At 42.0% G+C, this 14843-nt stretch overlaps 1 protein-coding gene across 12 annotated transcripts in view; it reads right to left on the minus strand.

Annotated features, from left to right (window-relative positions):
- ACACA (acetyl-CoA carboxylase alpha) overlaps positions 1–14843 on the minus strand; it is a 318748-nt gene that overhangs the window by 28369 nt on the left and 275536 nt on the right. For all 12 annotated transcript variants that reach the window (XM_064271370.1, XM_064271368.1, XM_064271369.1 and 9 more), the window contains 2 exons: positions 7623–7800; positions 5502–5614 (listed from right to left, as the gene is read on the minus strand). In XM_064271370.1, the coding sequence (XP_064127440.1) occupies positions 5502–5614; positions 7623–7800 (291 nt within the window). The remainder of the gene's footprint in view (positions 1–5501; positions 5615–7622; positions 7801–14843) is intronic.

Below are 14843 nucleotides of genomic sequence, written 5' to 3' on the forward strand. Positions count from 1 at the left end.
CCTGAATGTCTCAGGTATAAGGACATACACCCATACCTCAACCCTGAGATGGAAAAATCTGCATGAAAAAGGCTGGAATCTTATTAATATTCAGAAGTATAAATGTAAGTAGCTGTTTAAAAGATCTATATAATCACATTTTCTATGTTGAAAGAAATTTCTCTATAATGATAGTAAGATAGGGTAAGGAAAAAAAAAAAAACCTGCAGAACTATCTCTATATCTATAACAGGTGTGCCTTTCTTCACACAAAAGCATTCTTGAAAAACTGTGTAAATCAGATTCTGTTTTAAGTTCCTTAAGGGAGCTATTTAGAAAGAACCCTGCAGTGAATCCTTTGGTAAAGCAAATAATCCTTTTGTAATGGGAATAATTTCTAGTTTTTTTTTTTAAATCCCATTTCCTTATATCTACTCTTCTTCAAAGGGGCCATACCTATCTAACACAACCGTATTTGCATATTGATTTTAACAGCAATGCTCTCAAGGGATGTTTAACCCTAAAGTTCCTTGCAGTGGTGTCAGTGCTCTCCTAGTCACATTTTTAAAAGTCATTAGAGTTAAAAGCAGAGATTTCCAAATAAAAGCTAAAAAACACATTATTCCCCTGCAGCCCTGTCTCCTGTGCCCATATACAAACACACACACACACTCACACACGAGTCAGGAAACAGCACAGAATTGTCTGAATTCTGGTGGTGACATGCCTCGGCAGTCTATTTTCTTTCCCCAGTTAGCTCTCCCTGAGTCTGGCAGTTTGAGGGCCAAGGATCTGGGTCAGTTGGGGCCAAGTGGGGAAGACAGGTTCCCAGGCGTATTCTGACGACAGCCTTCAGGCAGGCAAAAGCTCGGATCTGCTCTAACAAAGTGCCGGCCAGGTTCTTCTGGCCTAAAAGAATTGTGAATCACTGCTTCCTGGAAGGAGACAAGCCACCGTGCTTTTATAAACACAATCAGATTAATGATCAGACTGAAAGGACCTTCTTCTTCCCAAAAAATGCTGTCACTGTGGCACTCCAACTGCACCAAGCCGAGTAGCTTCTGAATCAATGTGATGAGGTCGGTTTTAAGCTGTTGCTAACTTAGGGACGAAGGCAAGATCCCATCATGTCTACCTTCATGATATAAAACATATGTTGTTTCTCATCAGCCTACCTACCACAGAGCCCAATGCTTGGTGGCCATACTGCCAGTGAGGGACACTCTGTATAACAGGTGAGAGGGTGAGATGCTACTTCCTAGGGGTGGCTATTGGAATGTTTTTCTTTCCTAGTCTCAACTTTCCAGGCAAGGATGCTACTTTCTGCCTCAAACAAGCCACTTTGGCTCTTTTCAGTTTATAACATCTTGAAGATGGACACAAAAAAGATGGAAAACACACACACAGCACAGATACTTTGATCACCTCTGCTAGAAAAGCAGTTTAACCTGAGTCCCCTTAACCCAAGGAACAGTCCATTTCCTGTCACCCTGACTGCTAAAGAGAAGGCTTGGGAGGAAGACATTGCCAAAGATTTTCAAAGACATATTTATCCTCAGCCATAGCCACAATACTCTTATTTGTACCTGAGGGCGCATTGGGTCAGAAGGCAGGCGGATGCTGGACAGGACTGGAAGGACCAGTCAAGGGCCCGTAGTAGCTCAGCCAGTGTTGCCGCTGCCTGTGCTCCCAGGGCAGGTTCTGGTGGGCACGGCCAAGTGCTATATGGTAGGCTCCCCGGGAGCAGGGCCATGACTGAGACACATCTGCCTTGAGCAGAATAAAGTCCCACTAAGTGGCTCCTTCGCCCAGGTGCTCTTTGTATTGAAAGGGACAGTGGGGAACTTACATTGCTTCACACTTGGGCTGGACAGTTCTCTATCTAAACTGATTTGTCATTTCCCTCCTGAATACAAGAGGAGGGTAAGGATGCAGGAGAGGACCTGAGGTCACAGTATTCAAGAGGCCTGGCTAGGAAGGCCACCTATTCACAGCCACCCTCCATGTTCTTCCTGGATCTGGGAGGAGGTAAAAAGGTCATCAGAGATAGAAGAGGCCTTAAGCCAACCAGAATGGTAGGACATAATCCTTTCTGCAGTGACTCTAAAAGCCCCAGTTCTGAGAATCCAGGGTTAGAACTGGTCCAGCCTTGCAAGACTCTGGAATCTGGGCTTAGTTCACTTTTCCTTCTGGGGTAATTCTTCCTTTTATCTCCATTAAGAGTCAATGTATGCACTATTTCTATACTCTTTAATCACAGAACTGCAAACTAGTAATTCACCACCTTCCTACCCAAACTAACCATATAATTGACAAAAGGCCATTTAAAAAGTAAAAAAATCAAAATTCTAAAAAGGAGATGAAGTTAGCTGTTTAGAAATTAGATATTCCTCATTACCCTTAGAGACTAAACAGTAATTCAGATTTTGAACCCAGTCATTCAGTTGGGCACTGGTTTGTCTCAGTGATCTGTGAGCATCTCCCCAATGCAGAGGCTCATTTGGGAAAAGATCCGGAACACAAGCTAACACCCACTACTACAGGCTTCTCCTAAATCAGATTTTTCTTAGTGGAACTGACTTTAGATCGCAAAGGGAAAGGATCCTTGTTTAATTTAGATCAGGCTCAGTATTTAGCCAAGGTGAAATCTGAGGAAATCCTGAGGAAAGGTAGAAGAGAGGGAACCAGAATTCCATCCTGTGCCCTCACTGTACATTTAATTTGTATCTTGGATGACTCCTTTAACCCTTCTTTTTGCCTCAATTTCCCAACCTGGATATTGAGGTCATTTTTCACCTATTTTGTGAAAAAACATTTTGTCTGACTCTGGTTCTAAAGCATGTGAAAGGAGCCAAAAGCAACAGTATGGGGGTTCACAGTATGTTTCATTACAAACGGAACCCCTGATCTGTTGTTACCGTTGTGACTGAGTGTGTATGATCTCCCTGAAAGAATGCAAACTCCCTGAGAGACAGGACCATTTGTTCGGTTTCTTTTTCATTTCCTTTTCTATATTGCTCACTCCAGCAGTGGGCGTCAGCCACAGAGAATGCTTGATACCAAACATGGCCATCAGCTTCTTCTAATGATTAAGACTGCAAGGAAATGATGACAATCCTTATGTGTGAAAAATGCTTCACAGATTAAAAAAATGCATATTCATCTGATCCTCACATCAGCTCTGTGGGGGTGTTATCTCCACTTTATAGATGAAGAAACTGATGCTGAGAGAAGTTAAACAATTTACCTGCAAACAACATAACCAAGACTTGGACCAAACCCACTGCCGTTGAGTCGATTCCGACTCATAGCGACCCCATAGGACGGGGTAGAACTGCCCGATAGAGTTTCCAAGGAGTGCCTCGTGGATACGAACCGCTGACCTTTTGGGTAGCAGCCGTAGCACTTAACCACTACGTCACCAGACTTGTACCAAGTTATTGTTATTCCAGGTCTACTGCCCTTGCTCCCAAGCTGCCTTGGGCCAGAGCCTGCCTCACATCTAGCATACTAAGAATTCTTTCTCTAGTGCCATTTTGGTCAAGGTTAAATAAATATGGTTTTCTTCAGTGCGGACAGGAAATTGATAATGAGATGATTTGTAGCAAATGATTAAACGGCCATCACTTGAGAAATCTCCTCCCCCTCTCCTTCTTGTGCTTCAAAAGTTAAAAGGTGCTGGGTGAAGGTAGTAGCAATATCACTTTCCTTCAAGAGGAAGCAGCTTTACCCCACACTCCTCAGCATCCAGTCGTGCAAACAGATGTCAGAGAGGATCCCTCTTCCCGCCACCCAGTTACTCTGAAGGGATGATAACAGCCATTGGGGGGTTAAAAAGAGGCAGTGAACCCCCAGTTAATGAGTAGGAATTCAGCAGGCAGTGTAAGATAAATGGAGCTCTCTCTGCTTCTGCTAGAGTCAGCATGAACTGCGGCCCTGCGGCTTGTTTGTGGCAAATGGAGTGCGCGAAATATCAAAGGGCAGTGATCCAGAAGAAGACCGACTTTGACAAATTTTAAATTGGCCAGAAAGAAAACCAGCAGAAAAAAAAAAAAAAAAAAAAAAAAATATATATATATATATATATATATATATGTAATTCACTGTGTCCTACAATTGTGGCATTCCTGCCTTTGTACAGAATTAGTGGCACAAACAGCAGCAAGGATCTCGGGATGCTGGGAGCAATTATGAGCCATCTAAGTGAGATGCTTATCAGTGGCTGAAGCTTTTAGAGCTCTCACTATGTACAGTTGTAAGAAACTTGCTCTTGAGCTGCAGTTACTTTAATTAAAGTGTATGGGATTGGTCAGAAGTAATTATCCTGTTTGGAGAAGAAAGAGAAAGAGAGAAAAAAAAAAAAAAACACTACCTCAACAATTCTGGGTGGCAATAGATTTTAGAAACAATGTTGCCAATTTCTTGTTGCCTGTGTGCATTTCCTATAAAAGGATCAGGCTGTGGTGGGTTGGAGTAATTGGTGGTTGTTACCTAATGGCAAACAACAGGCCACAAACAGGGTTTATCGTAATCCAAGTCCCCCTGTGGCAGGGATGCCGTCTCTAGGGTGCAGGCAACACCCAGAAGATCTTCTTGTTTCTAAATGGTGAGAATATAGAGTTCACAAATGGCACTTCATTAATTAAGTTACTACTTGGGCCATAAATAAGCTAGTGTATCTCTTTTTACTCCTCCCATTCACTGAGTTTCACTACCTTTTAAAGATAATCTCTCTAGTCTGTTAGAAAAACAAAAACACAACAAACAAAAGAACCTCCAGCAATTACCTTTACTAACATAGCAAGGAGATCAGCCTGGGCAGAAAAGCAGTATTTTAAATGAATCTGAAACTCACTCAAACTATAGACTCAACACAGGGCTCCCACAATTTTCTCATACATTCAAACTGTAAGTGCCTTCCAAAAAGCTCCAAAAACAAACGGGCAACAGTGTAATGGCGGGAAGCGTCGAGCAGGAATGCTCCCAGAGCTACCGCAGCCGCAGCCTCTGTCTGGAAGAACACAGTGCACAGTCTTTACTTCCATTTCTCTAGCACGGGATGAACCCAGGGCACTGCCTGGCCAGGGACTCCAGCTTCTCTGTCCGATGATACTGACTCCCACAGCCCTCCGAAACAAGACTGGCTGTCCAAAAGGACAAACGGAAAGAGGACATATTTAAGTCAATCCTATTCTCTGCCTGGTTAGGCTGCCCCCAATAGCAACTTCTAGCTAATCATTCTTTACAAGGACATCCATGAGCCTAGAAAGATGGGCTATTTGAACTATAAGGAAATACCAGAGGAAAAATCAAGTGACTTTTGCTTTTTTCAGGGCCCACTTTCTCTCCTATTACACACACTATTTCATTCTACCAGTATTTTTGCCATATAGAGGACAGTAAATAAAGATTATCGTGAATTTGATCAAATGCTTCAGTGCCTCCTCCCCTGGCCTATGAATGCACTCATTACACATCAGCTGAATGGCTCACTGATCTGCCAGGAGGACATGCAGACATACCCAATCGCTCCGCCAAGCGGATGTAGACGGGGTCCACCCGACGCATGGTTTTCACCAAATCCTTTTTGCGGAATTTGATTTCTACTGTCCCTTCTGGTTCCAGAACCGATCCCCTGGATCAGAAAGAAACAAAACAAAAATAGAGGCACTTTAAAGGAAGGAGACAACAGAATGAAGCCAATTATAATTTGTGGAATAGTAAATAGATTCATTATGGTTTTGCCCACCCATGGTTCACCAAAGTAATTGGAAGGAGAAAAGCAGGCACCAGAGACGTGCCCATGTGAGGTATGAGAAAGGCCTGGCAAAAAGCAATTAAAATAATTCCCATCACACCACACCAGTCTTCCTCTATCAATATAGATTCCACCACCTACAGCTGACAAGGATGACAGGAATTACATTATTTTCCAAGGGTTGGGGATGATGTAGGCACAGTGGCAGGGAACAACCTCTAGCACTTAGACTGTACAATAAGGGGTCAAAGCCGATCAGTCCTGTGCCACAACCACAGCTGTCAGTCTGCTGGCAGGACTCTGATTGGACACAGTAGGCAGGGCCAAGTTGTAAGTAAAATATTCTGGCTGCTGCTATGAAAACGCTCAAAGTGAAAAGTATAGGGTTTACTTCTAGTGCATATTAATGATGTTCTACTACCAGAAACTTTGCCCTAAACATTTTAAGCTTTTAAAAAAAAAAAAAAATTGTAGCTAATTTTTTTTTTAATGCTTAGTATGTGTGTGGCCCTATTCCAAAGGCTTACATATAAATCCTTACAACAACCCTGTAAAATAAGCTACTATTATTACCCCCATTTTACAGATGTGGAAACAGGTAAGAAATTAAGTAAGCCTAATAGCTGGAATCGACTCAACGGCAATGGGCAATGGGTTAATAAATGGCAGAGCTGGATTTGAAACCAGTCTGGTTCCAAAGTCTACAGAGGAATTATCTCTGATTTAACATCAGATCAAGGCTAGGTTAATCACCAGTTAACCAGCTCCCGTCAAGTCAATTCTAACTCATGGTGACCTCATGTTTGTCAGAGTAGAACTGTGCTCCATAGAGTTTTCTGATTTTTTGGAAGTAGCTCAACAGGCCTTTCTTCCCGCCTCTGCGTGGACTCCAGCCTCCAACGTTTCAATTGTCAGTTGAGCACGTTAACCATTTGCACCATGCAGGGACTCCCAAGGCTAGGTTAGGATTCATGAAAAGCAAATTCCTAAGTATAGAACACAAGCTTAGTGACTGACAGCAAACAACTGCACTCTCTTAAGCAGCTTTTGGGGTGAGTGGAAGGCTGCGTTTTTTGGGAAAAGAGAGAAGCAAATGCTCTAATAAAACGGTTGGATGTAAGAAATGGCCTGGAAAAAGTCAAGGAAATACACTGTGACGTTTATCCACTTGAAGGCCTGAGAAGAGATTATGAAAGGGTACTGGATTTGATCTGTTTTAAGTATTTGCAGGTACCACCTCCCAGCAAGCCCAGGATTCTCCCTTTTGGTTCTTTGGGTACTGCAAACACTGAGCTCTGCAAGCCTCCTGGAGTCCCAGAGTGAGACACTGGACTCCTAGGAAGGGAGAAGCTTTGCTTTGAAATCACAGATTGGTGGGCTATGATGCACCTTAATGATCACCCAGCTAGTTTCACAAACATGCAGAAGCAGCCCAGGGAGAGTAAGTGACTGCTCAAGGTTTCTCGCTAGTCAGTGGCAGAGCTGGGTAAAGAACACTTTGTTAGAGCTCCAGGCTAACAATTCAGTCCTTTGATTCCAACTGCTTTAAGCTCCCTCTGCCACATACCTAAAAGAGAGAGAGAGAGTGAAGATCTCAAACACAAGTTAAGACGGGGAGAACCTCTTCGATGTTTGGAGGTGCTTGGAAGAGAAAACTTCATGGTAAAAGAACATGGGGTGGAGGGATCACACTGAGAAAGCTTGACTCCAGCCTGGTTTCCTTCTTATGCCAGCAGACACTATTTAGAAAGCCTATTTTTCTGACCTTGGAGTCCTCTGGGAATGGATAGATTCAAAGTTCCTTTGGTTATAATGTTCTCCAGGAGGAAACCAATAGTGAGAAGGTCTCTGGAGGCAATGAATGGAAATAAAGAAGGAGCGCTACCTGCTTTCTCGGTCAGCATACATCTCCATGTGCCGGGGGTTGATGGTGGGGTCAATCACAACCCAGGAGCCACCTCGCAGCTCGGCCTGGGGAGGAATGTAAACCATCACAGGCTGGGAACACTTGCGTAAGCCGTCCACAATGTAAGCACCAAACTTCAGCACTTGGTCGTACATATCTACAGAGAATGATACAATTAGAAATCTTGAAACTTGCCCTTCCAAAGCAGCTCCTCCAAACATCATGGTACACACAGAAGAACAATAATGGTATGGCACGCTGTGCCTCCATGATGAGGCTACTCATTGCCAGAGGTGACAGGTCTGGGGGTTCCAGCTACTCCAGGTCCTGGCTTGCCATCCCAGAGGATGTTCAAAAGCACAAGGGAGCAAAAGAGAAGTACACAGCCTTTCACAAGTTATAGTGTTCAACCCTCATTCCCTATAAGAAGTCTTCAGATTACATATCCATTTTATAACCTCCCTGAATTTCTGTATCCAGGTTTCACCACATTAATTCACACTTGCTCTACAAATGTTGAATATTTTTCATGTCAATATGTGATCTCTCCCACTACATTAAGTTTTCTGATGGAGGAACTATTCTAGCTCTTTTCAATTCCTCTCATGATACTTAATGTGATGAGCTCTTAAAACGTGCTGCTAATGGAAATGAATTCTTCAAAAACTGTATCTTTCATCTTTGTATCCCCAGTGTCCTGCCTAGTGCCTGGAACACAGCTAGTGCTCAATAAAGGTCTGCTGGATGAATGAATGAACACATGCACGTTGGAAATAACAATGAAAAACAACTTAATTAACAGCTGCATTTTATCAGGTATCAATGAGAGAAAATAAAAAGTATATGTATTTACTGGAAATATCACACAGCCACATAGAGACAGGAGCTATTACCTCTTCATTCTGTGAAAGTGTGCGCTTTGTGATCCCCCCAAGGGCAGGAGTAGCCTGAAGAAAAGGGACCTCTGATGCATACATAAAAGCGTGTCCTTGGGAAGCAGGGTCTGTTATTTATTTACCAATATTTTATGGACTTCTTCCCATTTCCCAGCTCAGTGAAGTCCAAACATGGCTAAAGTTTTAGGCAGTGTTTCCAGATGTTTAATGAGTACTTCAGCAGAACCACAATGGATCTTTTCTAAACACCAAATAACAGGTTCAACTGAGTTCAAACTTTCCTATCAAAAAGAGTATCTCAATTTGGAATAAATCAATTCTGGAAATTCAAAGCAAAGAAACATTTTTGAGGAAGTTAAGAGCAAACCAAATAGAAATTGCTTTCACTGTACTTAGTGGCAAATTAAACTGCCACCTTCTGCAAAGTAAAAATGAATCTATATACAAACCATCAGTGAGCATACTTCACAGCAAGGCATATGCCTTTCTCTAGTCCCCAAACCTGGTCACTATGAAGACTTCAGAAATTCCAAATTGCCTCAAGAAAAACTCCCTGCTCTATGTAACAACATATGGTCATATACTCTGTATATATGATCAGAGAGAAGACAAACCATCAGTGAGCATACTTCACAGCAAGGCATATGCCTTTCTCTAGTCCCCAAACCTGGTCACTATGAAGACTTCAGAAATTCCAAATTGCCTCAAGAAAAACTCCCTGCTCTATGTGACCATGTATGGTCATATACTCTGTATATATGACCAGAGAGAAGACATGTACTCCTTTGGGAAGAAAGCAAAAACCAAAAAAAATTTATTGCTAATTACACAACTGCTGTATGAAGAGCAGGGAGTAGAGGACTTTAAGCGCTTTACGCTAATTCTGTGGTTATGAAAATAATTGCTCAGTTCAAATTATTTTAAGTAAATTAATTCTTTAGTGGATATTTCAACTAGTGCTACATAATAAAATAATTGTGTAATTAGCAGTACATTTTTCAGTGCTGCCAAGAGTACGGTCTCAGAACAAGTCACAGAAAGGAGTGGCCCTCGACAGTATCATGCACAGAGGAGAAGAGGAAGGTGCAGATAAAAAGAAGAAAATTAAAAAAAAACAGCACCAAAAAGCCATTTCACCTGAAAAAGAAAAAACAGAGGTAAATGAAGACAGTTTCCAGCCTCTTCATTTTTGTTTGTTAAAGATGTATCTACATCAAAATCTCTCTCTGTATATCTATGATTATCAGATCCAACTCCAAAAAAAGGGAGGAATTTTATTTAAAATGTATCATTTTTTAATTAAAAAAACTATTTCATAAAAAAAAAATACAAATAGTTTGTGTTTGTTTAGGTTGAGTTTGTGTGCATTTTTTATCTTTGTGGAATTGCTTTGGTTCTTCTTTTTCATCATCATCATTATAGTTAGCTTATTCTGTACCAGGTAGCATGATAATATACACACATACACATATAATTTTATCATCAAACATCACCTTATTATTATATCTAATTTACAGGTGAGAAAATCGAGGCCTAGTTAAATAAGTGAGTGGCAGAGATAGGACTTAAACCCAGACCTTTCTGGCTTCAAAGTCCACATTTTACTACCTCATTCTTTTTCTTTTTTTAATAATTTTTATTGTGCTTTAAGTGAAAGTTTACAAATCAAGTCAGTCTCTCACACAAAAACCCACATACACCTTGCTACACACTCCCAATTACTCTCCCCCTAATGAGACAGCCCGCTCTCTCCCTCCACTCTCTCTTTTCGTGTCCATTTCGCCAGCTTCTAACCCCCTCCACCCTCTCATCTCCCCTCCAGGCAGGAGATGATGCCAACATAGTCTCAAGTTGTGTCCACCTGATCCAAGGAGCTCACTCCTCACCAGCATCCCTCTCCAACCCATTGTCCAGTCCAATCCCTGTCTGAAAAGTTGGCTTCAGGAATGGTTCCTGTCCTGGGCCAACAGAAGGTCTGGGGGCCACGATCACCGGGGTCCTTCTAGTCTCAGTCAGACCATTAAGTCTGGTCTTATGAGAATTTGCGGTCTGCACCCCACCGTTCTCCTGCTCCCTCAGGAGTTCTCTGTTGTGTCCCCTGTCAGGGCAGTCATCGGTTGTAGCCGGGTACCATCTAGTTCTTCTGGTCTCAGGATGATGTAGTCTCTGGTTCATGTGGCCCCTTCTGTCTCTTGGGCTCGTAATCACCTTGTGTCCTTGGTGTTCAACATTCTCCTTTGATCCAGGTGAGTTGAGACCAATTGATGCATCCTAGATGGCTGCTTGCTAGCGTTTAAGACCCCAGACGGCACTCTTCAAAGTGGGATGCAGAATATTTTCTTAATAGATTTTATCATGCCCTTATTGACTTAGATGGCGCCTGAAACCATGACTACCTCATTCTTAACTCATCATCTTTACTGCTAGGAAAGAGAGGATGAGGCTGAGGTAGTATCTTTTCCAGCAGCGTAGTGGTTAAGTACTATGGCTGCTAATCAAAGGGTCGGCAGTTTGAATCCACCAGGTACTCCTTAGAAACTCTATGGGGCAGCTCTACTCTGTCCTATAGGGTTGCTATGAGTTGGAATCGACTCGATGGCAACAGGTTAATACAATGGCTGAGTAAAAAGTCAGAAAAGAGCCTTGAACAAATGACTGAAGAGTTCTAGATTTTTTGTATGGTCAGAAATGTCAAAAATCGTACTGATGACAACTCCAGCTTTGTGAAGGGCCTGGATCTTACCCCAAACAAATATCTTCAGGGCCCAGGACTGGGAGTAGAAAAGGGACATCAAGTTTCATTAAAGTTGACAAGCTTGGGACTGAAAGTAATGCCTCTGTCAAACATGGAACACCAAAAAGATCCACAATCCAGCCATCGAAACACCCAAAAAGCAGCAAAGGCTATTAAAATATAAACAAGCCCTATAAACAGCATCTCATACTGAATTGCAGCTGCCCCAAACTACACATTCTGAAAGTCAGGCTGAAGTGCTAGACAACAATCTGACATACATTTATCTGAAATAATTTCATATGTAAGACAGCAGAAGCACAGCCATGAGTGGCAGGGAAGGGGGATCCCCAAGGGTTTACGCTAAAAATCAGTTAAGGAAATTTTAAAGCTATGTATATGCTGACTGTCTTAGGCCCTGAGAAATGCAACTGAGAATGGAAAATACTGATAGGTTCTTTAGCAGAGAGGCAGGAGCTTGGAGCCTTCCAGCATTCTGGGCAAAGCACACATGCATGAATGGGGATCACGTACAGCCTTTCCAGCCTGTTCTCAGCAGCCAGGCACCAAGCCAGCCTGGAGCCTTCACTGTTACACAACATGGTTAAACTGTGGCAGCCACATGTACCAAACAAGAGAGCAGGGTGGCAGGGTGTTTCCACGGTTCCTCACACTCTTGAAATTGGAGCAGATCTTATTGGCTTGGGCTAGATTATCTGCTAGAAGCTGACGGTAAACATTAGGCATACATAAGCTGTGTACACACAATGTCTCTTATGAGTCCATTAAGGCTGGCTGACACTGTATTTTAACATCCAAGTAATAAGAGATTTTAAAATAGACTTTCATTCCAGTTAAAGTTTTCAATAAATTTTTTTTTATTGTTATTTATAGCCTGTCCCAGGAAAAAATAATAAGTATAACATGAAAAGCCAACTGAGAGTGACCCTGTAGCACCAGCAGTGAGGCAGCTTAATATCACTGGGATTTGCATCCTATCAAGCTATTCATGCTGAGGCTGGGACCCTGGTGCTAATTTCTAGTAAATTTCACGCTTGATGTCTCCCTGTTGTGGGTCATTGCCGGTTCGTCTAAATAAACTGCTTCCAAATAGCTCTTCCATCTAAATATTCAGCCAGTTTTTATAATTTAATTTTGCATTATGCTGAATAGCCTTCCGGCCAGATAGAGCTCATTGGAAAAAAGAACCAATACCATCTTGACGTGCTTTTATTTATTTATTTATATTTTTACTGCTTGAATTAGACCTCCTAGGTGGACTAGTAAAGAGTTTTTCCCCCCACCCCCTCCACTAATGTCAATTTTCAGCATAGCAAGAGCTGTCTCTAATCTTTTCCTACTCATTACACACAATTTTGGAGTCATTTTACCCACAGTGCAGTCGGCTCCTGGCTGTGTGTTTGTGCGCACTGAGGGATGGCATAATTGTTTATTTTCCCTCCCTGCATAATCCCCAGCCAGTACTGAAACCAAAACTGCAAACACCTCCCCAAGGGATGTGGAGAGTGACAAGAGGCTCTCAGCTTAGGTCCTTTTACATGAGATAGTATGTAGGAAACATCCTGGCCTGTATGTAAGTTATGGGAGGCGCCCTCCCCCTCCTGTTTTCATGTTGATCTCTCTCCTTCCCAAAGCGTATTTGTATTATGTATGCAAAATTCAGAAGACAGGACTGGTCCTGGTCTATATCAGGCCAATAACTCATGTCAGAGCTCTGGAAGTTACTTGTCACAATAACTAAGGACAATCTCAAAGCAGAGGGGGAGGCAGGTAGAGAAAAACTTCCTAAGGAATCCAGATATTCTATTCTGGGGGTATTCTAGCAGATCTGCTTCTAGTCCTAGGCTCTAAAATCAGCCAACTGTGCTACAGAAAGTCAGAAAGATCTAGGTTCCTGTCCCACCTTTGTCATTTCTTAGCTGAGAGATCTTGGGAAATTTACTTAATCTAAGCTTCATTTATGTAAAATTCAAATAACAATATAACCTACCCCTTAGAGGTACTTGTTACAATGATTATGTAAGATAATGCATATAAAATGGTTAACATAGTTTCTGGGGAAAAGAGCTCAATGAATCTTAATTGTTGTTCCTGTTGTCATAGGGCCAGCGGCCAATCTGGGCCTGAGCCAAAATACACAGCAGAATTAAAGCTCTTCCCAGAAGCAGCACATCAGAAATTTTGAACTTTGAACTCCAGTTAGGATAAAATAGGCTGACTCGCTCCTTAAGTAATGTCAATGGCTCCCCAGCAGAGAGATAACTAACGAGGAATATCACTGTATTCTTTCCCAGGTCTTAATGTGGATTGCATAGCTAGGGAATTTGGGATCAAGTGCAATCTGATGCTAAACGAACCTCATATATATGAATGGGAGGGGTTCCACCAGTCTGCAAACTTCCATACAGTGTCATCCTTTTTTGAACACCCTAGTGTTTTTTTATACTTTATATATTATGGTTTTATCATTCTGCCCAAGACATTTTTCTTAACTCCTTGAGGTAATATCTGTTGTTGATTTATTTTTATTTTTTCTGAAGTGGCTAGCATAGTTTCTTGAACATAGGAACTCAGTAGATATGCGTAGGACTGCCTTGCTTAACCTGTACTCTCAATTTCTCTCGGCATTTTCATAGATTTATTATCTTCGTCAAAAAATAATTCACCTTGGTAGTCTAAAAAAACATGCAAATATTAACTTGCACGTATAGGCCAAGTCTGTCCCAAGAAAATATGGGCAAAGGGGAAATTTCAACTTAAAAAACAAAACAAAACACACTAGTCTTCTACATTTTGCCAGGGAGGCCTGGCTATACAGGGCTCTTCTTATTCGGGTAAGGGAAAGTTGGTGGCATAAGTCTCTGTTTCTACACATAGTTATAAAAGAGGAGCTTCCTCAGGCCTTTTCTCTTTCAGAGGATAGAGAAGCTGCTGCCCCAAGCTATTTCTGGATGCTCTATTGAGAGTTCATTGTATCACATTTTATATGCCCTCAGCACTCTCTGATCACTCTTTTTTACTCTAGCAGTTATCAATACCTCCCCATTCTGTTCCATAATCCATGCTACTACTTCAGAATTAGGAGTTCTGCCTAGATGAAGGAGGTTTACTCATCTGCACACTGTAATACTCTCTTGGGATTCAGTCTCTGGCCTCAGCAAGGCTGTGAATCTGGCCACTGGAAACAGAGCTTCACTACGGTAAGAGGTAGTGTGCTTCCTTTGGCTCTCCCTGTATTGTCCACAGTGGCTCTGCACATGGAGGATTCTCAGTAAACGGTGATACTGGCTGCCTAATCACTAAGTAATTCCCACAGCACAGAGCAGGGCCTTTAAAATAATGGTCTAATATGCTGGAGCCACAAGCCCAGGGCTGTTGTTGGATAATAATAGAACACACCATAAACTACCACTAAGAACGGCCTCTAGTGCAGCATTTGTTCATTTTTTCCCCTTAATGCTAATTTTCAGTAGCTGTCTTGGTCATTACAGAATGTTAAAGAATAATATCAACAAATAGTATGCCCAGAAAAGAGACAGCAACAAGAAC

This window comes from Loxodonta africana, chromosome 18 (assembly GCF_030014295.1).
Source record: "Loxodonta africana isolate mLoxAfr1 chromosome 18, mLoxAfr1.hap2, whole genome shotgun sequence".
NCBI classification, from domain to species: Eukaryota; Metazoa; Chordata; class Mammalia; order Proboscidea; family Elephantidae; genus Loxodonta; species Loxodonta africana.